The following is a 25,403-nucleotide window of genomic DNA, read 5'->3' as shown; positions in this document are numbered from 1 at the left end:
TGCAGGGATTATGGTGTTAAAGTTCATTTTCACAACAATACCATAGTATAGCCAACCTTGTGCTGTGTTTGTTCCAGTCATTTTTCAGATTTTTTGATACAATAACCTACGCTGCAACGCGGGATTCATCGGCCGTTTGCTATTGAAGGAGCAGCAGAGACTATCATACTTTTTCAGACTTTGACAGGGACTTAATAGTAACGTTTACAATTCAAATGGACCAGTTTCGTCTTCTTCCAAATCATAACATGTAAGTGTCATTAAAATTGTTACCTTGTTTTGTGTAGTTTGCAAAATATGTGTTTAATTGTGTGTTATAAGTTGTAATCGCCCCGCGCGGCTTGTAATCACGTATCTAGTACTGTCTCTCAGGTTAAATCTGTATGGGGCTGTTCACATATCGCGTGCAAATCACATTAAAAACGTGACGTGTGCTTCTTCCTTTACCGATTTTAAGCGCGTTTCTGAACTGGCGATCCTCTGCCTTTTGCCTTTGTTATGGCCACCATCAGCTGTTCTTAATCGGTTACGAAAAACCAAAATTGGTGCGGCTAAATATCAACTTCGACATAAATGGCCCAGGGAGGAAGTAAGTAATTAAGTTCTGTATCTCTGTTAGGACATCTTACCTAACAAATTATAACAGGTTGCTTTACTTTAAAGTGTATTTCTAACAATCAAGATTCAAAATTACCTTTTTTTAGCAAATTTAGAGATTGACAGGAGAGTAATAATCTCTCATAAATTCCTCATTTATCTGTTTGATCTATTGTAGCATTCTGGTTTCAGTAGACAATTCTGAAGCCTACAGGTGAACTTTGGAATTGCAATATGTGAAATACCTAGTTGACGTTAATATCCAAGGCACCAATTGAAATATAACATGTACTGCTATTTTCCTTACTGGTATATCGCGCATCTCTGTGGTAAACAAACAAAGGCTCCATTTCAAATCAAACATATTACAAGCAACTGTATACAATCCATAAACGATACATGAAAACATCGAGATGCCTTGATATTGACCTTATTCTGCGATGCGGTATTGCAATGCTTTTTGCGATTGTTTTGGAACTTCCAATTCATATAATAAACCCAAGAAAACAGTCAAACTGCTTGCTCTACAAACTAGTGTGTTCATGTCTATACATAAAAAGTAGAATATTATAATAAAAACCTATTAGTTTGCAACATTAAGCAGCAGAACAAGTATTCTAATGAACGGACGTGGAAGAAACTGGAAATCTCAAACCAAAAAGATTTGCTCATAGTCAATATTGATTCTTTCATTCATTTTCTTCAGCTTAGTCCCTTATTTATCAGGGGTAGCCACTAAGGTCAATATAATACACATTAAACGGTTGCAAATGTATGCCCCTTAAAAAAAAAAGTGCTCCTTCAAAAGAAATAACTACTCAGAGAGAATGCAATTTCATAGGCAGCCTAGGTTTTGGAACAGAGTTCATTTCATTTTCACAGCTCCCATAAATCGTCTTGTCCACCACTTACCTGGCCTCCTCCACTATCTTTTTTGTGCTTTTGCAGACAACATGTGAGATGTAGGTTCCGGGTGTGCAGTTGAGTGATTCATAGGTCACATTGCACGCCGACAGGAAGTGGGGACGGAGTCGGCCAACACTCAGCTTTGCCATGTTGGTTAAAGATTGCCCCACGCAGCAGCCAAATAGAAAGCTGCCCAGCTCCTTGTAGAGACAAGACACATAGAGGTTGCGTACAAATGCCCGTGAGTGCACATCTCTGAATCGTACCCGGTAACACTCCCCGACTGCAATCTGAAACAAACAGGGGACAATATACAAGGCCCATGAAGCCTTAAATAATTCACAGCATCTCACACACACATGCGTTCTTGCACAAAGAGAGACTCTTGTTCAATAGCGAAGTAGATGAAAAGAGTAAATCAATAGCCCTCAGTAACAGGAGAACCGTGGGCTAATACTACTGTGAACACCAAGGCTCTTCGAAGGATAGCTGACCCCGCACAAACAAAAAAATATATATGATATTCTGTCATCATTCACTCGCCCTCATGCTGTTTAAAATTGATGACTTACTTTCTTACAAGGCAAAAAATAAGACAATTTTAAATTATTTTTAAATAATAAGATTTCAAACATTAAAAATTAGACAGTACTGAAGTAGTTCTTAAGCTATTACAATAGTTGTGTGTGGGGAAATAGTAAAAAAAAAAAAAACATTAGTATTTATGACTGACATTCAGCATATCTTTCCTGCTAACAAATAAGAGCTGTCGGGTTAAGTTTAACTCACTTACACTACCTGACAAAAGCCTTGTCGCCTATCAAAGTTTTAGGAACAACAAATAATAACTGGACTTCTTGTTGATCTTTTAGTATCAGAAGTGGCTTATATGAAAGGCAAAGCGTTCTTGCAGGACTCCCAGAGCTCATCACGATTCTTTGGATTCATCTTCAATGCCACCTCCTGCATCTTACCCCAAACATGCTCGGTAATGTTCATGTCTGGTGACTGGGCTGGCTAATCCTGGAGCACCTTAATCCTCTTTGCTTTCAGGGACTTTGATGTGGAGGTTGAAATAAGAGAAAGAGCGCTATCCTGCTGAAGAATCTGTGCTCCCCTGTGGTTTGTAATGTAATGGGCAGCACAAATGTCTTGATACCTCAGGCTGTTGATGTTGCCATCCACTCTGCAGATCTCTCACACACCCTCATACTGAATGTAACCCCAAACCACGATTTTTCCTTTACCAAACTTCACTGATTTCTGTGAGAATATGGGTCCATGCTGGTTCCAGTAGCTCTTCTGTAGTATTTGTGATGATTAGGACGCAGTTCAACAGACGATTCATCAGAAAAATCTACCTTCTGCCACTTTTCCAAATGATCAACTGAAAGTCAAGTTATTATTTGTTGCTCTTACAACTGGGATCAGCAACAAGACATTTGTCAGGTAGTGTACTTTAACACACCATTGTCTGGCCACCATTGAATGATGCTGAACTAGTTTATGAACTAGTTTATTTTGCAATAGGCTGTTTTAGCTGATAGACAAAGTTTAACTGATTCAGGTAGGTAAACCACAAGAACAAAAATTTAAATTACAGCTTGCAAATGTCAAAGGGTCCTTTACATCCTGTCCCAAAACACTTATATATTTAAAAATTGCTGCTACATGCAATTGGAACCTTTGGATCCCAAATACAATTCTCTAACCATTAGGCCACGACTGTCCAGGTACACTTAGAACTTGAGTTAAGTTGGAGCTAAACTCTGCAAGAGATCAACCCTCCATGTCCAAGCTTGGTGACACCTGATGTAGAGTGTCCTATTCATTATTTTAGCTCTTAGAAGGGTGATCACTAGCGTCTCTTTTAAGGCGTCCCACTATTGTTCTTCATTGTGCACTTTTTATATATATATATATTTTGGGGGTTTTCACCTATATTATATAGGGCAGTAGGGATGAGACAGGAATACATGAGAAGCAGAGAGAGGGGAAGTATCGACAAAGGACCTTTAGCAAAGAATCAAACTCGGGTCGCCATGAGCACCTCAGTGCTATATGTCGGCACACTTTCCTACTAGGCTATTGGCACCAACCTCAGTGTGCACTTTTGCTGAGCCCACACTATAGTGAGATAAGCATTAGACAACTGCCTGACAGCTGCCATTTAGGATGGGGCCTCAATCTCATTTTTCAGTCCTGGATTTTCCGGTTTCAGACTATGGCCACCTGCTGGTTTGGACAGCAATTTCCTCTTACGCAGGTAGAGAACACCTGTGCTAGTTAGCCACAGGCTGTAGTCTTGTGCTAAGTCCAAGCACAACTTTCTGGCCTAGATGCAAGTCACAGAAACAAGACTGTTTGCCCTGCCCTGAGTCTTTTGAAGGCACAAGTCATTTAGACTATTACTGTAATAATTTAATTTGGTTTTGGACCCTATTTTGTTTTGTTTTTATGGAATGCTTTGCAATTTCAACGGAAAAAAAGACACTTCTTGAAAAAACGTAGTGTTCCTAGAAAGAAGATTGTCTGGCCTGAGGGTGAGTTGATGAAGGCAGTTGGGTGCAGCATACCTTGAAGGGATTTCAGCAAGTGTTATTTTTGTATGTGTGCATATTCCTACCGTAAGGCCTGTGATTATGATGCCCCCGGCTATGAGCACGCTATCAGGAATGGCTTCACTTTCTATGTAAGGGTAGGTAATGCTGGTATCCCCACAGAAGAAGCCTCTCATGTACGGAGTCACCGCTTTAAGCTCACAGGCAAAGAATGGAATGGAGGCTGTCAAGAGAGAGACATACACATGGGTTAATGTTCCTGTCGAAATTACCTGGAGGAACATTCTTCTGTGTCTTTCAGGGTTTCTTTGGCATTGTGAGATCAGACACAGATACATCTTTAATGCTCTATTATGTGCAATTAGAATCATGAATGTGGCTTAGATACTGAGACTGTCATTCCATCTTCCTTATGGGAATAGAGATCCAGCCCAAAGAGATGACATTCCACGCATAGCTCTGGCAGAAAAAGTAAGGGGAAAGGGTGGGGGCTGAAAGAGAATGACAGCCTGGATAGATGAGGCATGTGGAGAAGAAAAGACCCTGAAGAATACGGGATTGAGGTCAGAGACTGGAAAGTTTCTTGCGAGTTGTGCAGGGAAAATGGTTCACTTGAAGTGTGCAGGGGTTTTTCTCTTTTAGCAAAACACACACAAATCCATTGCTAACCTGGATGGTTACAGACAGGTGGGTTAGAAAGACAATAGAAGTAGAATAGAAAACAAACAGTGGAATAGGTTCTGCACACTACTGTTGCTTGGATTATGTCTTCCAGAATTCCTAACAGAATTGATTTCAGTGTCTGACTTTTTCTATTTCCTTGTTAAACAATTACTTATTTAAAGATTAAACATTATGACACTAGGTAGTAACACGCAATAGTCTAGGCAATTGAACCAGGATGTTGTTCCAAATGAATAAATTAGTAAGCAAACAGGTTAAAATCAAAGTCATTCGAGGCATGAAGTGCAACAAAATGTATATTTCATGTCATAGCCTACAGGTACCATTCATTAATTTTCCTCCAGCTTAATCCCTTTATTCATCAAGGGTTGCCGCAGCGGAATAAAATTCAAACTCATCCAGCATATGTTTTACACAGCGGATGCCCTTCCAGCTTGCAACCCAGTACTGGAAACATCCATACACACTCATTCACACATATACACTACGTCCAATTTCATGTATTCATTAGTTTTCCTTCGGCTTAGTCCCTTTTTTCATCAAGGGTTGCCACAGCAGAATGAACCTCAAACTCATCCAGCATATGTTTTACACAGAGGACGCCATTCCAGCTGCAACCTAGTACTGGGAAACATACATACACACTCATTCACACACATACACTATGGCCAACTTAATTAATTCAATTCACCTATAGCCCATGTCTTTGGACTGTGGGGGAAACCGGGGCTCAAACCAGCTACCTTATTGCTGTGAGGCAACAGTGCTAACCACTGAGCCACCCCTATAAGTAACAAATGTCTATAATTACATTTTGTCTACCGGACCAGTAGGCTGTTTTGCTTTTGTCTAAAATATAGACTCCTTGGTTTTATTTGTTCCACAGTCACAGAAATATACACAAATATATATTAGCTTTGATTGCCACTATTACAGAGTTATGCAATGCATTTTTAATGAAAAATTATAATACAGTTTGGTTCACTTGTCAATTGGGTCAGATTGCTTTCTCACCACAAGTGGCTAACTCAGGAGTTTGTTTGGAGTTGGGCCGAGACAACCTTTTTCAGTTGATCTTGAACCTGCTGTATTTATTATTTAATTATACATACATTTTGAATACATAAAATACAAATTTAATCTTTTCTAAAGGAATATATCTAGGTGCTATCATCAATTTCCATTTATTGGACGAATATCTAAAAGACATGGGAGCTATATGTGCAAACGTTTTACCATTCAGTGTTTCTAATTGACTAGTTTTTCAATTAAAAACTTACTCAATTCCGTGTTGTCACACAGGCAAATGCAGTTTCTCTGGTCTATTGTAGTCCCATCTGGCAGGTTATAGTGATGTTTCATGTGTCAAAAAAAGCCATTACAACATCTTTAAAGTTCACATGATCTGGATGTTGATGAGACTTTTATTTCAGTGTATGTTAACATACTTCCAACTTAAAGTGAAGTTTATTAATAAGCTGATTTCAAGAGGATCACACGCTTATGATTGCTTGCAGCTGGTCCCGCATTATTCAATTTATGATTCACCAATGAGACGATTCCTAGGCCACTATAAATACCCTAAGTTCCATATAACAGTCATCTTCGTTTTAAAGAATCCCCCCTTCCACCCCTACTCCTCCTCCTTTTCTAGATGGGCGGCACATTGGCCCAGTGGTTAGCACCATTTCCTCACAGCAAGAATGTCACTGGTTCTAGTCCTTACCAAGCCAGCCATTGTTTTTGTGCGGAGTTTACACGTTCTTCCCGTGCTCACGTGGGTTTCCCCCGGGTTCCCTGGTTTCCTCCCATCATCCATAAACATGCAACTTAAGTTAATTGTCTAATTCAAATCAGAACCATAAACATGCTCCTAGTAAGTAGTTATCTCTTTAGAGCAATCGCTATCATTAGCTATTACAGCAGGGGAGTCTACCTGAGTCTACCTCGAGATCTACCTGAGCTCAAACTTCCCTCTCGCCTTGCAAACGAGAGGGAGCCTAAGGATGTTATGACCTCAGGGCTCTCTCCCAGGAAAGCATGCCAAACAAGCTTTATAATCAATCATCAGCTAAGTGTGAATTCTTTAATGGAATATTAAGTAGATGGTGGGGATTTCTTTTTGTACATAATTTCCTTGTAGCAAACTAAACGTAATTCATCTGTATTTATTTATGTAGTGCTTATTTACAATGTAGATTGTGTCAAAGCAGCTTAACATGGAAGTTCTAGTGAATTAAAACTGTGTCAGTCCAGTTTTCAGAAGTTCAGTTTTGTTCAGTTCAGTGTGGTTTAATTTTCACTGTTGAAAGTCCAAACACTGAAGAGCAAAACTATTGATGCGCAGCTCCACAAGTCCCAAACCAAGCAAGCCAGTGGCAACAATGGCGAGGAACAAAACTCGAAGGAAACCAGTTGGGCATGACCATTTCTCCTCTGGCCAAACTGTTTGTGCAGAGCTGCAGTCTAGGTGCTGGAGGCTGGAGAATGCTGGACGTCCATTGTGGAGAAACTGCAGGTATGAGTAGGTCACCGGCGGGTGTTCAGGCTGCCCATTGGATCAATGCTTGTCTGTCATATACATGGTTAAGAATATTGTAGCTGAAGCCTTCAAACTGATGTCAACCGAGAAGGACCGTGACTACAATCGTGTAAGCAAATGGTCAGAAATTGATTGAAGATAGATCAGTGAATTACCTGATTAGTTAATCACCTAAAGAAAAAAAAATGTGGCTAGCAAAACTAACATTGGAAATTTTGATTTTACACTGACTTCAATGGAATGAGTGGTAATGATTAGTTATTATTACATATACAGTACACTCATAACTGGAAATAAATTTTGAGAATGCAGAACTGGTGCAATAATATAGGTCTGTACCAGGAGCTGAGCATGAATATAGATGTGATGAGTGATTCAGCTGTTGTGTTCTTGTTTTGTGCTCTCTTTCTGCGTCTCTCTTGGTCTCTTGTTTCCCCCAGGCCCCCACAGTCCCATGCCCTTGATCCACACAGAGCATGAGACTAATCATTAACCCTCCACTCTCTCCCTAAGCTGGAACCAACCCAGCCAAAAAAACACAGCCCCTGCCAGGGAACCTCTCAGAGTATGTGACCGCTCAGCTTCCACGGCACATACACATGCACAATACACATCCAGAGATGGAAAGAAGTACAAAAGTAGGTCTAATGCCAGAAAACTACCAAGTTCACTGATTTTGATTACTATCTCGCATTTACAAAGAGCTCACATAAACTGCAGTATCCTGTACTAAACAAAACTATAGAATGTTCATCATCAGTCAGCCATTTTGGAGGCACAGAACGTAAATAATGCCACTGAACTGAAAGAATCTCACATATTTTGCTAATTATTACTTGCTGGTTAGACCAGAAAAAACATTTAGAGTACTATAGACTGTCAAAAGTTATAACAAATCAAGCAGAAGAGAAAAAAAACTGAGGAACAAAAGGTGTTTGTCATTGGCTTGAGTGAAACAGGATTCAAAGGGCAAGAATCTTGACAACATTCATGTTTGTTCTTATAATTTCTGGTCAAGTAAGTAAAATAATAGGTTTTTATCTTAATTAATACTGTTCATATGTATCTTTTACCACCTATTAAATTCAGTTTGTCAAAATATTGCACACTTTCCTGCATACCAAGTCATTTCTATGTCATTTAGCAACTTTAAAATATAGTTTATACAGCATAAATAGACAGAACAACATATTCAGTGGTACATTAACTGTGTAATCCATGCTGTTGTTTACATATGAGTAACGACAGGTTTGGACACGCATACGCAACTGACCAAATCTCGATGCAAGTGCAAACCTTCTATTGATTTTAAGTGATTAAAAATGCAAGGGTTTGCAAAATTATCTTCATGTGACCAACAGTTGAGTAATTTTGTTATTGACAAATAAGAATTTCAGACAGGAATATATATGCTATGAGTACACAGACAGATTTGTAAGCAAAATTTATCTAATATAAATCAGTGCTATCTAGAGTTTCTCCAACACACTTGCTTTAAACTTTCTAGTCAGTTTAAAGGGGTGGTCCACTATGATATCATATTTAAAACTTTAGTTGATGTGTAATGTAGAAGTGAGAACATAAACAACATCTCTGAAGCTAAGATGCTCAAATTCAGTGCAAAGGAAGACATGGGCTTTTACAGAGTTAGCTTAGCAAAGCCTACAGCAAACGAAGTTTGGGCACTATAAAAAAATACATCCAGTTTGATGATGTCATAAACCCTTCAGGTTACGCACATACACCCTGCACAGCAAAGGGGTGTGGCCAGAGGCACTGTAATGTTATAACAGTGATGCCTCATGGTGATGTGGAACTGATCTGTGAATTGCAGCACATTATGTTAGCTGACCAATCAGAGCCTCTTGAGGGTGGGCCTGTCAGAGGAACTAGGAAACATGACAGTCATTTTTATGTTAGCTGGGTACCTAAAGGGTGCACATTTGTACTTCAAAAGCATATATCTGTACCTACAAATTTTAAGAGGTACACTTTTGTACTTATTAGGTACTATTATGTACCCTTGAGGTATCTATCGGCCCGTTTCTACTAAGTGGTACGGTATGGTACGTTTTGGTATGCTTTTATGGCCGTGTCCACTGTAAAAAGTTACCAAAAAGCGTACCGTACCATACCACTTTTTTGGTACCCTTTCGAAAGACTACCTAGCATGACAAAAGGGTGCCAAAAGGTAGAGCTAGACACACAGCTGAATGCTATTGGTTTACAGAGATACATCACTTGCTTGTGCACAAGCCGAGAGAATGAAAACAAAGGAGCCGCCATTTTTAAATACACAGCCAAGACATTACATCATGATACTATATACCTATAATAACAAGCCATGGTCGACCCAAGCTCAAACAAACCTTGTCTTCGTCTTGATGAACAGCCACAAAGCCAAGAAAAACAAAATCTGCCATGTCCTGTTTTTGTTTTATGAGGTCGTCTAAAAGCACGAGTGGTTTTACTTTCTTCAGAGAGCTTGCGTGCACTAGCCGCGCACCTATATTTGAATAATGAACTTCTTGAGCTGATGATAATAACATGCATATGATTATTGAAGTGCTTCTGACATATGATCCTTTCAGAAACGGCACAAACGTGAGAGTGAAGCGCGAAAAAACAAAGGAGAAGCACGAAAAAACAAAGGAGCAGATGATTCTTTCAGCAACCTAAAACATGAACAAACTGCCATGTTTAACTATTATCATCACCTTTTGGACTATTGCGAACTCAGAACTACATGTGGTGGTGAAGATTAAAGATACAGATGAGAGGTTTGCACCGACTGTGGGCTATATGTTGCACGTTTTTGAGCCCAAATAAGGACTAAATGTAAGCTGTGTCTAGTTTTCCTGTAATTGATAACATATCGACTGTACGGGTCTGTATGTGTTTGTAAATGTTTCATTTATTTATTTTATTTTTTAATATAATTGCAGACATTACAGTAGGCTATTTCACATCATTGATCTGCAGTTATAATCAAATATTGTTTATAGAAGTCGACACTTGCACTCCGGTGTTCACGGCGACCCAAGTTCAATTCCGCCTCATGGTCCCATGCTAATCCTTCCCCTGTCTCTGCTACCCATGCTTTCTTGTCAGTTCTCAATACTTTCCTTTCCAATAAAGGTGAAAACCGCGAAAAAATAATTAAAAAAAAAATATATATATATATATATATATTATGTTCATAGAAAAGCTAGTAATGAACATTTATACTCTCTTGTTGTAGAGAAAATATATTTTATATGAATAAATGTGACTTTAGCATGCTAAAATTACTTGATTTAGATGTTTTATGTCCACATGCCTCCTCATTCATTTCACTTTTTGTGTGTGTTGTGAGCTTGCTCACTGTGCATGAGCAAATGGGTTGTGTCGCATTGCAATTAGTTTTTATTTCACATGACTTTTTTAGGGCTCAAAATTAAGGATTTACCAAATTTATCTCTGACCACACCAAAAAGAAATAATTATTTCTTAGCCACACATTTTAAATGTCAAAACAAGCTAAATATAGCTGCATACATGTACTTTTTATTCAATTCAAATTTTATTATTTTTTTAAAAAATTGACATTTAAAAAGATATATTGTATATTAAATATGCACAGTAATCTGTCCTAGCTAAAGGTCCCAGATCAGCAGTTAGTACACATAAATGGGGAGTTAACCTTATATTAAAACAATGCTATTGTAAAGGATGATAATTAAACTATATTAACAAAAATAACTGTAAGCAAAAGAAACCAGGTAAAAATATGCTGTGTGTGATAATGAAAGGATGATCACACAAACACAATTAATGTTAGGCCTGTTAATAATCTGTTCAAAGAATAATTAAAAAGGGAAGCAGTGACTGCTGCTGCTTTCAAAAGGATATATATATATTTTTTTTATTATTATTATTATTATTATTTTTTTCAATCTTGAGCTCTTGAAAGCAGCAAGACTGTGGGTACACGAGCACTGCTTTTTGACCAGGCTATTTCAAAGAGAACCAATCGCACCAGTTGCGTTTCCTCTACACACGGTTGTTTGGTGCAAGTAAATGGGAGCACGCACGCTTTTTAAGTCGCGTGCATCACATCACCTGTGCGCGTGAGTAATCATAAGGTATTCACCTGCATTCTTTGGCTCATGCGAACAGTTATTTTTGTCAGTCGTGCTTCGCGATTCTAAGATCACATTTGCACGTATATTGGGCCATCCTTATTGTCGAACCCTGTTTTAAGAAAACTAAGATTTAAAAATTATTTCCAACCAGCCAAAGTGGCTAGTGGGAGTGGCCGTCTAACCCATCAAAGATAAAATCTACCCGCATTTGGAGGGTTGGCAAGTGTTACTGTCAAGCCCTGTACACCACCAATGGTACCCTTTTGGCAGTGGAAATGCAAGCCTGATAGAGGTGACCCGTACTGTACCACTCAGTGAAAACGGGTTATATCAGGACCGTTTAGGAACAAATGTGTACTTTTTGAAAAGGTATCACCCCAGTGACAACTCTCGTACCTTTATTTCTGAGTGTATACCCTCATTCACTATTCTCTACATTAGTCCACTAATACAGTGCACCTAAAGGAGTGTAATGAAAACAATTGTAGCACTAGTCCACTAGAAAGAATGCCTTTATTTTGCACCTTGTTGGTTAATGAAAAAAATAAATAAATACCATAAAATTAAATAAAAATGATATTAATTACATGATACCATGAAGTGATTTCTTTAAAAAATAACTTGAGTAACATCATGTTTATGACAGATTTATGATACGTTATGTTGCCTTGATGATGTCAAGTTGTCATGACAAAGACAAAGATGAGTTATTATCTATTTGCGTCTTCTGTTGTCATAACAAAGAAACTCCAACAATGTCATCTTCAACGCAGGCTCATTATGGATACGTACCCTCATATACATTTCTGGAGAGCTCATAATACATCCCAGGAGGAGCAGTTTTATTTTCCGCGAGTCTACCCAAGGCTGCTGTGTATGCCTTGTCAGAGCTTAAATTACTCTAGCGAGTGCCATTTGCACCTATTATTCTCATGTAAATCCACCAGAGGCCGCTGTTGACTGACTGACTGACTGATTGACTAATTGACTGATTGACAAAAGCCATCCACATGGAGGTAAGCGGTCAGCTGGTAGCACGAAACAGAAGCTAGTGGCAGTGTGATACCGCCACACGTACCTCTGGCTACAAAATTCATGCTCTTCAGAAATGTATAGGGGGGCTACATATTCACAATGAGCCTGCGTTCGTCATCTTTGCATTTAAAACGACATAACTGAGCAACTGTTGTCATAAACACGCATAAAATCTTATATTATGTGTCATGTCATGATTATAAAGGTTTCATGAGTCTTATAAACATAATATATTATGATTTATGAAAATTTTCTCTGGCTTAGCATAAGTCATCTCGGAAAAGCAGATTTGAATTTAGAAGCTGATTATGTGCTGCGCTGAACGCTCTAATCACACTGGTGTAATTGTACACATCACAGACTTAAATCAAAGCCCTAGATGCTTTCATAAAGTCAGTCCCCAATCACTGCCAAACTGCTCTAATACATTCCTATATCTCAAGCACACCATCCTTAACAGGCACAAATAGACCTATATAACGGCGTGAACGCTTATGAGTGCTCCTCTTGAAAACACTGATAAGTTTAATCAGAATTTTAGGAACTAAATTTGTAGTGTGTATATCGCTGACAGCTGCTTTTCTCAGAACAAGCAGAGGCCAAACAAAGATAAGGTGAGACGCAACATCCTGCACTGCTGAATATGCAGAAGAAGACAAACTGTTGACGAGATAGCGCTGATCTCCACGTCAGCAACAGCCTGATCTGACCCTGATCTCGCTTTCGCTCTGGCTCATGCTTGACATTTCAACCATGCTTTGGATAGGCCTGTACACTGTTACCCTGCAGGGTCTTCTGTGAGCTGGCCACGTGTGTTTGTGTGTAAGCGAGATCTCTATCATTAGCCCTAGTCTCTATGCAGGATACAGATTTAAAGGGTTGGTGACCAAGCTCCTGTCCAGATGGCTTTTTTTAAATAAAGGTCAACAGTCAATAAACTTGAAGGCAGAGTGTTTTTAAAGATGGGGCTACTACAGATAATTTCTCATTGAATGTATTCTTGAAATTGTTATTTGGCTACTTTAAAAACAGCTGGCACATATCACAAATTATAACAATATGAACGTTTATATACATGTATTAATTATTTTTCTTTCTTCCTTGTTTAAATCATAAATTTAACACATTATACATTTCTAAATTACACTACATGACAAAAGTCTTGTTTGGGTAGTTGTAAGAGCAACATATAATAACTTGACTTCTAGTTGATAATTTGGAAAAGTGACAGAAGTGTCCCATTACATTGCAAATGCTCCTTCTCATACTTGAGTCTCCACATCAAAGTTCCTGAAAGCAAACATGATCAAGGTGCTCCAGGATTGGCAAGCCCAATCACCAGTCATGAACATTATTGAGCATGTCTGGGGTAAAATGAAGGAGGAGATTTTGAAGATGAATCCAAATAATCTTGAACTCTGGGAGTCCTGCAAAAACGCTTTCTTTGCTATTGCAGATGACTATTAATAAGTTATTTAAGTTATTGCAGAGATGTATGGATGCAGTCGTCCAAGCTCATGGGAGTCATACACAATATCAATACATTTTCCACTGCAGCATGACTTTATATTCTATACTGTACATTATTTATGTTAAGTACAAGACTTTTGTCTCAGCAAAGTCAAACTGTACTAATTAAATAATTAAAAATCAAGGCATTATCATATTGTATTTTGGTAAAATAAGCATAATCAAGAGACGATTGCCTTTCATATAAGCCACTTCTGATACCAAATGATCAACTAGAAGTCAAGTTATTATTTGTTGTTTATACATGTATATTTACTGACTTCTGTTAAATTATAATAAATTAAAAAATTTACAGCTTCAACAATTATATAAATGAATAACACAGAAAGACTCTCATAACTATATGTCACATATATTACTATTAATATATTAATTAACACATACACAAACACTTGAAGGCAAAATTATTAGCCCTCCTGTGACTATCTTTAATTCTTATGAAATAATTTCCCAAGTAATGTTTAACAAAGAGAATATTATAATATTCTAACTAATTTATATTGTCTGCCATGATGATAGTACATAATAGTTTAAAATTACTTTTAAATTAAAAACAGCATTTATTCCAGCCAAATTAATAGAAATAGGAATGAAACCAGAACTAAGAAATATTATAGTAAATAATGTGAAAATTGCCCTGCTTTGTAAAACATCACTATATTTTTTTTATAAAAATTTTAATTAAATAAAAAAAATTAAAAAGGTCTAATAATTGTGCTTAAACTGTCTATATAATATTAAACTAAGAATAATAATAGCTAATATTTATTAATTGGTTGCATTTATTTATTTGCTGTCAATTGTTAAACTATAGAGACTTATTTTGGCAAAACAATATTAAAAACTACATTTATTTAATTGTATTATTATTATTATTATTATTATCAATATTATTATTATTATTATTATTATTATTATTATTGCAGACAGGAAATTGATAAATTATTCTCCTTACAAGACGTTTGGTGTATTTTGCATATACAAAAATGCCAGTTATAAGCAAACTGAGCTGCTCTAAGACTTTGAAAACACTGTTATTGTACATACTCACAGAAACAGGCCACAGTGCTGTCCTTTGCATGACATGTTTATATAATTAAAATACAGTTAGACCCATAAAGTGTTCTCAGGCATTGTAAAAACAATACAAAAATGCTATAAGCAAATTGTTGAGTAACACTGTTTCATGTATCTTTTGCTTGCCACAAACCTGTTTGATTTTTTTTTTTTTTTTTTTTTTGCAGTTGAGCAAAGAAGAAGGTATTTTGAATAATGCTGAAAGCCACTTGCCTAATATTTGTTTTTCCTACAATGGAAGTCAATGGATACAGGTTTCTGCCATTTTTCTAAATAAAATATTTTGTGTTCAACATCAAACAGAAACTCTTTTCAAGGTTTGAAACCATTTTGAGGGTGAGTAAATAGTGAGTAAATGTAAATTTTTTGGTGAACCATTTCTTTAACCAGTGTTAATTGTAGGCGGTGTGTATGGTAGAGCACTGCAAATCATCATCCTCCACCATGTTTGTCTTCTAGTAGGCAGGAGGCAATGAGAGTTTGGAGCTGGTGCAATCCTGTGAAACTGCTGCAAATGTAGACTAGCGGACTGTGCGTCTGGGGGGCAGCCGAGCATTATATCACCTACGCCAGAAACTTTTTCCTCTCATTAAAATCTTGGTAAACTGTCCTTGAATCTAAATTTGATTTTGCAAAACTCTACAAGTCTTTGCTCTTCGGTTCTTCCTTTTGGGAAAGTTGGCTAACAACTGTTTGCGCTTGGACAAAATCTCTAAAGACACTCTGCAGGCTGTGGGATGCCAACTGTAACTCTGAACTGCTTTGCCTGTGCCGAGGAACGAGGCGAGGTTAGCAATAATCTTCCCAGGTGTGCTAATCCTCTTATCGGTGGATGCTCACACTTGGGGCAGGTTGGGAAATCGGTAGGGAAATGGCACCTTCAACGCTTGAGCTGAACACACTTAACACACGGCGTCCTCACAGGCCCAGCTCCCTTTTGTCCTCTAGCTCAAGTCCCTAAAAGAAACTGCTTATCACTAAAACAGCATATTAGCTAGTGGCTGTCAGCGAAGTTAACCATTAGATAAATCAGCTGTGCTAAACTGAATAGCACGTATGCACCACATGCAGACAGGTCAAGGATCAAGAATTAGTCCGACAATGCCTGTCCTTAAAAAATCCCCCTTACAACCCACTGACACACTTTCAGTTTTATTGTGTGATGGTTTATTTTGGAAGAATGGAAATAAAACTTTGGTTAAAAACACTTCCTTGTCTTGGTTTTCATCGAGGTTTATCTCCCATAAAATTCTGACTACTTCACACTGTGGTTAATTACTGATTTATTACTGGCTTATGAATTTGTAAGAGCTCATTTATATGAAATTGTATATTTTTAGAGAGGGATGGCCCCTAATACTTTGACATATTTTTACCTGAACCTTCTTAAAATGATATGCAAATAAATTAGCCCTTCTGTGAATTATTTCTAATTATTTTTCAAATATTTCCCAAGTGTTATTTAATGTGGAGATTATTTTTCAAAACATTTTATCCATAATAGATTTACCAACTAATTTATTAATTTATTTAGTTTCTGCCGTGATGACAGCACATAATATGGTCACACTTGATTTTGATTGTCCATTTGTTAAATTTATGTTAGAATGCAACTAATTCTCATTAGATTATAAGTAGACTGTTAGGTTGGGGTTAGGGTTGGGGTTAGGGTTAGTGTAAGTTGACATCAGAGGTGGGTAGTAACGAATTGCATTTACTTCGTTACCTTTACTTGAATAAAGTTGTTGGGTAATGAGTACTTTTTGAGTTCATTTAAAGATGTGTACTTTACTTTTAACTTTACTCTTTCTTTGCTACATTTGGTAGCACTCCTCCATTACTGTCAAATGATAATAAATATTATTCATATGTCTTTTATTTGTTTGCAAATATCGCGAGGCGCCGCTTTGAAGAGGTTGTGTCGCAATAGTTTGCTATAAGAGACGTGTCTCCCACTTTGGGTTAGAGCGCGGGACGTTTGCCTGGAGTGATGGGCTGAAGTCGAAGAAGACTGGCGAGTTACTGTGGTCACGCCATGGCCATCTGCTGTTCTGAGAAGGATGGTCACGCTGTCTGTGCAGTGACTTTATCAGACCAGGTCACCTGCGGCCTCAAGTTTGGTATAGGTTTCCAGTCCAAGATTTCAACAAGAACTCATAATGTAATGTATGCTGTAGATCTACATCGAACTGACATCGCAACATATAACATTACATGAATCTCAGCTCAAACCTGAAAAAGACACATCGTGGTAAGTGTCAAAATTATTCCAATTTTAACCTTATTATTGGTAACTATGATATAACTAAAGGATCTGCTTTTTAACAGAATAACTCCAGCAAATATAAGTCATTCACACTGTTATTGTTTTTAAGACATATGACAGCTCATAATATTTGACTAGATATTCTTCAAAATACTAGTATTCAGCTTAAAATGCAATTTATAGGCTTAACTAGGTTAATTAGAAAAGTTAGGGTGCAAATCATTAATGATTGTTCTGTAGACGATCAAAAAATATATATTGCTAAAGGGGGCTAATAATATTGACTTTAAAATGTTAAACTAAGTTTAAAAAACATTGAAAACTGCTTTTATTTTAGCCAATATAAAACAAGTAAGACTTTCACCAGAAGAAAAAATATTATACCTCAAATATATATATATATATATTTAAAAGTAACTAGTAACTATTTACTTACGCAATTTTTTCATCAGATACCTTTTACTCTTACTTGAGAAACTTTTAAGATTGTAAGATTTTTACTTTTACTTTTACTTGAGTAAAAAGTTTCGCAAGTACTTGTACTTTTACTTGAGTATAGATACTCTACCCACTTCTGGTTGACATATACTTGCAAAGTTTCTTATAGTCAGTTAAATGTCTGTTAAAGGAGCAGTACTAACATATATTAAGCAGACAGTCTACTAATACTCAAATGACCCATCAAAATAAAGGGTTACCCATAATATTAAGTTAGATTGCAAGACACTGGTGTTTAGCTTTTTGGCTTAGTCCCTTTATTAATCTGGGGTCACCACAGCGGAATGAACCTGTTTTATGCAGCCCTGTTTTTATGCCCTTCTAACTACAACGCATCACTGGAAAACATCCATAGACACTAATTCACACACATACACTACGGACAATTTAGCTTACCCAATTCATCTATACCAAATGTCTTTGGACTGTGGGGCAAACCGGAGCACGCAGAGGAAACCCACACAAACACGGGGAGAACATGCAAACCCCAGACAGAAATGCCAACTGACCCAGTTGGGGCTCAAACCAGTGAGCTTTTTGATGTGAGGGGATTGTGCTACCCACTACGCCACTGTGCTGCCCGGCAACAATATAACCAGTTTATAATATTAAATAAAAAATAATAATAATTAAATATTATTACATAATATATCTAATATGGATCTCCTAGTATGCTGAGTACAATCTCATTTGAATTTAAAGCGACATTGTGGCATGCGTGAATAAATTGCGATATCAGCTTGTTAATAGATGCGTGAACATTTTGAGTTTACTCGCTTCATTCACGCATCAAATTCACTTCACAATAGATGAAGATTCGCATTATGGGCAGGGCTTCTGTTTGCCCAGTGACCCTAGCTTCGTTGCTAAATGGCTAACATAGATTTTATTGAGAGAATAGCTGTGTTTATGTGCTTTAAGAATGCTGTAAAAAAAGAGTAGATTTGTTTGGCGTCGTGTCTGAGTGCACTAGATCCTTTCAGAGGTGCACCCAGCTCTGTGAGTTCATCAACTCCTACAGATGATGGAAGTGTTTAGCAGAGCTTCCGACTGAACTGAACCTAGTTTGATGAACTGTTGTCCGGTGTTGGCAAGAGAATTTCCCCCTCGGGACAACAACAACAGGCACTACGTCACGCCCCTACAAGAGCAAGAGCTGATTGGTTAATACGACGCAAATGTCTGCTGAAGTTCAGATTTCCAACTCGAGGCTAAGCGTGTCAAATGCACAAAACGCTCAACCCACGCCACTTCATTTACGCCACAGGATGACTCTTCGTGTCTTTGCATTGACTTAACATGTAAATCACTCGCGCTTGACAGTTCATCCACGTCTGGTGGGAACGCACCATAAAAGGGCCATTTCAAAGAGTTATAAAATATTATTAGTGAGGTATTTTGTGCTTTAATTTCACATACTCACTCCAGGAACATCAGAGACTTATTTTACATATTGCAAAAATGGGCATAATAGGTCTCCTTTAAAGGCCTTGACCTTTTTTTAAAAAAAGGAAAAAAAAAAAAAAACATAAGGAAAAAAAACATGTTATGACAAATACTCTGTAAATGTCCTTGCTCCGTTAAACGTCACTTGGGAAGTATTTGGAAAGGCAAAAGTATTAATATACCCCTTTAGGATGAGAAATAGAATATTCATTTTCTTTTTGGCTTGGTCCCTTTATTAATCAGGGGTCAGCACAGGGGAATGAACCATCCACTTATCCAGCACATATTTTACACAGCAGATGCCCTTCCAGTTGCAACCCATCACTGAGAAACACCCATGCACTCTCATTTACACACATACACTACGGACAGTTTAGCCTTCCTAATTCACCTGTACCGGATGTCTTTGGACTGTGAGGGAAACCGGAGCACCTAGAGGAAACCCACAGAAACACAATGAGAACATGCAAACTACCCACTAAGACACCACGCTGCCAGAAATATAATATACTGACTATAAATTCAGGCATGGCAAGAATTATTACACCTTAAATAAATCTAAATCTTTGATTTTTTTCCTATTAATTATAATTTTCAAAACTTTCATTGTTGTACTCCAAATTTTTAGTAATAGGGCCAATGTTTACAATTTTATCTGATTTTAGTCCCATACATGAAAATGGCACAAATATATTATTACACAAAGAGATTGATTAAAAATATCTGCCAGTGATAACTAGACAGTAAAAACCTACTGTTGAAGTCAGAATTATTGGCCCTCCTAAATTATTAGTTTATTTTCTTTGCCCAATTTCTGTTTAAAGGCGAGATTTCTTCAACACATTTCTAAACATAATAGTTATAATAACTCATCTTTAATAACTGATTTATTTTATCTTTGCCATAATGACAGTAAATAATATTTGACTAGATATTTTTCCAAGACATTTCTATACAGCTTAAAGTGACATTTAAAGGCTTAATTAGGTTAATTAGGTTAACTAGGCAGGATAGGGTAATTAGGCCAGTTATTGTATAATGATGGTTTGTTCTGTAGACTATTGAAAAAATACAGCTTAAAGGGGCTAATACTTTTGATATATTTAATTTAATTATAATATTATATTTTATTTAATAATTAAATAAAAAAAAAAATTGCCTTTATTCTAGCCAAAATAAAACAAATAAGACTTTCTCCAAAAGAAAAAAATATTATCAGACATACTGTAAAAATTCCCTTGCTCTCTTAAACATAATTTGGCAAATATTTGAAAAAGAAAAAAAAATCAAAGGGGGATAATATTTCTGACTTCAACTGTTTTTTTTTTTACATTTGAGCCTCTGCCCCAAAGAAACACTACCCCATTCCTGTTGGACTGTATTAGCAGTGTAAACGTTCAAGTGGTTAAATTTGTATAGAAAATGAGACATACTATAAAACACGGCACCACCCTTCATTCTGTCTACTGACCTACATAATCATTATGGGATGTGTTGTGAGAAAGCACACCAAAACATATCGAGTTGTACCAAAACACGTGGATTACGATTGATATCATCCACATTCTTTTCATTCACTTGCTTTCCCGCTAACTCATAAGCTGTATAAAATGGAATTATTCATTACACAGTACTAAAGTGCTCCAAATAAAGTATATAGTGCATGATAAAATAAGGAAGGGTGTCAATGAAATCTGATCACAAATGCTCACGAGAGATTAATTTAATGTTAAAGGTATAAAAGGCGATTTAGAAGAAGCTAGCAGTTGCTAAAGCTAAAGATCCCTGCCACCAAGGATAACCACTGTCCAAAATCATTCCTCCTCCAAAAAAACATTTAATGGTTATGAGAGCAGAATTGAAAAATATTACAGTACCAACATAATAAGGGTGAAGGTCCACCAAAGCATTTAATGCTGTGGCACATGCATATCTTCTGTTGTTTTTTAATGAGAGTGCTCCATTTTTAGAACGCCAGCAGTGTCACAAGGTGCTGTTTTAAATGCAGTGGAGTGTTTTTGGAAGACTGCAGTCATTTTCAGATGCTTTGGTAGACATACACCTTGTCAGTCTGCATAGTGGGAACGTGCCTGATGACATGACATGTCTATGTGAACAGGGTTTTGCACAGGGGTATGCAAAAACACATCTTGAATAGGAATTATTATCAAATTCCGCATAAACAGATGAGTTCTGTTGCCTCATTACAAACATGTATAGAAAATTTTACAATATACACTTTAAACGATAAAAAAATACATTTAAACAGACTTTATAACATGATTTTATTATGTTTATTTTCATATTTTGCTATCAGATGAGATCATGCATGGCTGCCTGCTTCACAAAAATTGCCCCTTACTCTTCCTTAAAACATGTACCATTTTCAAAATAAACGTTCCACATACATTTGAAGTCAGAATTATTAGTCCTTAGTTAAGTTAGTTAACCTTCCTGTCGTGTTCGGGTCAAATCTGACCGATTTGCAACTTAAATCACTCATAAATATTGTGTTTTACATATGATTGCCTGAAGGCCTTATGATATCCTCCGCACTATGCATTTGAACATATAAAAGTGATGATCACCTCATTCATTGAATTTTGAGTGTTTTAATCTACCATGTTCCCGGTCAAAAGTGACCGCCATAGGAAATTAACGGGTTTCCAGGCTATATTCATCCATCAAACAAAAAACATCCCCACACACACTACCCCAACTCACGCACTCACTCTCTCACTCACTCACTCACTCACTCACTCACTCACTCACTCACTCACTCACTCATTTCAGACTGAACAATATCTTTTGCATGTCGACATCTCTTTTATGTGTTTATGTGCTGATCCTCCAGCCTGATCTCACAAGGAAGCATAACTATTTTACATTTTGTCAGTTTAGTGGCTAATTCATACGAGTTCAGTCGTACAAAATTGTACGATTTTTAAAAGAAGGCATGGCACCCAACCCCACCCCTAAATCCAATCGTCATTAAGCAAATTGTACAAAACTGCATGAATGAGATCATACAAATTCATATGGATAAGCTACTAAACCAATTAGTTATGAATTGCCATGAAAGTGTTGGATCCTCCAACGTGAATCAACTTCCTGATAAAACAGCGTATCATATCTTCACACAGACTAGGTGTCTGTTATGTGAATCCATCTATGTCTTTCTTTCTTTCTTTCTTTCTTTCTTTCTTTCTTTCTTTCTTTCTTTTCTTATTTTACACTTTTTGTTTTTTTATTTATTTATTTCTCTCTCTCTCTGGAAAAAAAGCACAGAGAAGGAAGCTTGTTCCCTTTTTTTTCTTTCTTTCTTTTTTTTCTAGCAGGAGCACTTTTAGCTTAGCTTAGCAACAATTATTTTATCATATTAGACCGTTACTATCTTGAAAAATGCAGGAGCACTTTTAGCTTAGCTTAGCAACAATTATTTTATCATATTAGACCGTTACTATCTTGAAAAATGACCAAAGTATAACTAGTGCTAGTTCTGTGTCCATGCTCACCGTATATACCCTCAGGCATTATTCCCTATATTAGTACACTTGAAGGACTGAAAATTCGATCACTCTCTGGATAACACACCATGTCATAAAGAGCGAATCATCTCAGACTGGTTTCTTGAACATGACAATGAGTTCACTGTACTCAAATTGTTTTTTCAACAGTCACCAGATCTCAATCCAATAGAGCACCTTTGTGACGTGGTGGAGATTCGCATCATGGATGTGCAGCCGGCAAATCTGCAACTGCGTGATGCTATCATGTCAATATGGACTAAAATCTCTGAGGAATATTTCCAGTACCTTGTTGAATCTATGCTATGAAGGACTAAGGCAGTTCTGAAGGCAAAAGAGGGTCTAACCTGATACTTGTAAGGTGTACCTAATAAAGTGGCTGGTATGTGTATAATACAAAAATAAGAGTAAACAATTACCAATTTTGTAATCTCACTAGAAAATACTGTTGTCAATCAAACAGCCTGTGGCAAGTATATTAATAATCCAGTGTGCAATGTAACATTTTGTGTATTGTTCCAATTAACCTGATTTTCAATAGAATTTTACACTGCATTTGCATGAGAACAAGGAAATGATTATGTTAGCGGTTTACAGTATGTCATTTCCATGTACTAAACTATTATTATTTATGAATATGAATATCCAGATTTTCTTTGTATGCCATCTTTCATGAGTGCTACTGAGATGTGAAGAGACTTTCAACAAGGATAACAAAAAACTAAATCACCTATCCTGCCTTTAATACCAATTGGAAAGAGTAATCTGTCTTAACTGACCACTTATGTGATGAGTTCACTGAAAACACATTTTAAACCAGGGTCAAAGTTAGTATTTTACACTTTGTCCACCTGACACTTGTGACTTTGTTAGATAATTAATTTTGAAATCAGATTTATTTATTAACAGAACAGTAACTGCATATATTGCAAACTTTAAAGATGCACTTCCTCTTTGACTCAGACATCTGCTCAAATGTAGCAGTTTTGCCATCTTAAAGTTATTTAGTCACTGAACACATATCCGGTGTCTGCCATCATTAAAGCCTGCTGTATCAGTGACACTTCCATCGAATTTGTTTATGGAACAAGGCCAGAGGGGCTGGTAAAAATCTATGCCCTTTTGGAGTACTGTGTAAAATGCAGCGAAACACTTCCATTAATGCTGAGAGTTGATGTCAGGATCAGTGACCCACCCAAGCAGGCTCGCTTATCTAGAGGACATCGCTAATGGATCCACGCGGTAATGCAATAGCCCATATCCACCGGTCTCTTTACTCTGCGTTTATAACCCTAGACCCAGTCGATGCTATTGATTGAGGTACATTCTACATGTTGTTCCATTAACGCACCAGTGTGCCTGTGGAGTTTGCAGATCAACACAAGTCCATTAGCAGATCGCTTCCAAAAAGCTGCGGCCTAGAAATGCTGGCATCTCAGAGATGAACACAACTGAGATTCAGATCATCAAAAGCATATTATCATAGAGAGACCATCATGAGTGCGTGTCAATATCAATCTATCTGTAAACTTTATATCACTTTAACACCCCCACCCCATATACACCCCATTATTGTTAGTATTGTATTATATATAATAATATATATATGTATATAATATATATATATATATATATATAATAGTTTGGACTTCAACTATATATATATATATATATATATATATATATATATATATATATATATATATATATATATATATATATATATATATATATATATATATATATATATATATATATAGTTGAAGTCCAAATTATATATATATATATATATATATATATATATATATATATATATATATATATATATATATATATATATATATAATATATTTATACAGTTGAAGTCCAAATTATTAGCCCCCCTGAATTATTAGACCCCCTGTTTATTTTTCCCCAATTGCTGTTTAACGCAGAGATTTTTTCCACACATTTCTAAACATAATATTTTTAATAACTCATTTATAATAGCTGGTTCATTTTATCTTTGCCATGATGACAGTAAATAATATTTTACTAGATATTTTTCAAGACACTTCTATACAGCTTAAAGTGACATTTAAAGGCTTAACTAGGTTAATTAGGTTAACTAGGCAGATTAGGGTAATTAGGCAAGTTATTGGATAACGATGGCTTGTTCTGTATATAGTATTCAACTGTACATAGTATGTTTATATATGTTTTTGTCCTCAGACAGCTCCTGTGTTTAGTACTATTTTCTTATGCATCTTAATTAAAGCCTTTTGTTTTGTTTTGATTAAACTTTGATTAAACTGTAGCTGTGAAATAATTGGGTGTAGTGACAAATACTGTAAAAATCTGCCTGATCTACTTTAGCTATGTGTTTATCTGAAAAAAATTACACGCTTTAGAATGCTCACCAGCCAATTAGAATCAAGCGCTCAACAGCCCCAAAGTAAATACAGTATAATCACATTACAGTCTAAACTAGAAATGCACAATATCGGTCACTGATATTTATCGGCTGATACTGGCTCAAGTTTAAGCTATTGGCATATCAGAAATAATGAGAAAAGGGTTGATACAGATGGTCTATTAATACATTTTTTTTTTAAAAAGAGAGCTGCAGAG

At 36.6% G+C, this 25,403-nt stretch overlaps 1 protein-coding gene across 1 annotated transcript in view; it reads right to left on the bottom strand.

Annotated features, from left to right (window-relative positions):
• ppap2d (phosphatidic acid phosphatase type 2D) overlaps positions 1–25,403 on the bottom strand; it is a 72,392-nt gene that overhangs the window by 10,849 nt on the left and 36,140 nt on the right. The window contains exons 2-3 of the mRNA XM_056454204.1: positions 4,130–4,287; positions 1,510–1,793 (exon numbers count right to left, since the gene is read on the bottom strand). Of these exons, the coding sequence (XP_056310179.1) occupies positions 1,510–1,793; positions 4,130–4,287 (442 nt within the window). The remainder of the gene's footprint in view (positions 1–1,509; positions 1,794–4,129; positions 4,288–25,403) is intronic.

This window comes from Danio aesculapii, chromosome 3 (assembly GCF_903798145.1).
Source record: "Danio aesculapii chromosome 3, fDanAes4.1, whole genome shotgun sequence".
NCBI classification, from domain to species: domain Eukaryota; kingdom Metazoa; phylum Chordata; class Actinopteri; order Cypriniformes; family Danionidae; genus Danio; species Danio aesculapii.
This window is presented reverse-complemented; position numbering and strand designations above follow the sequence as displayed.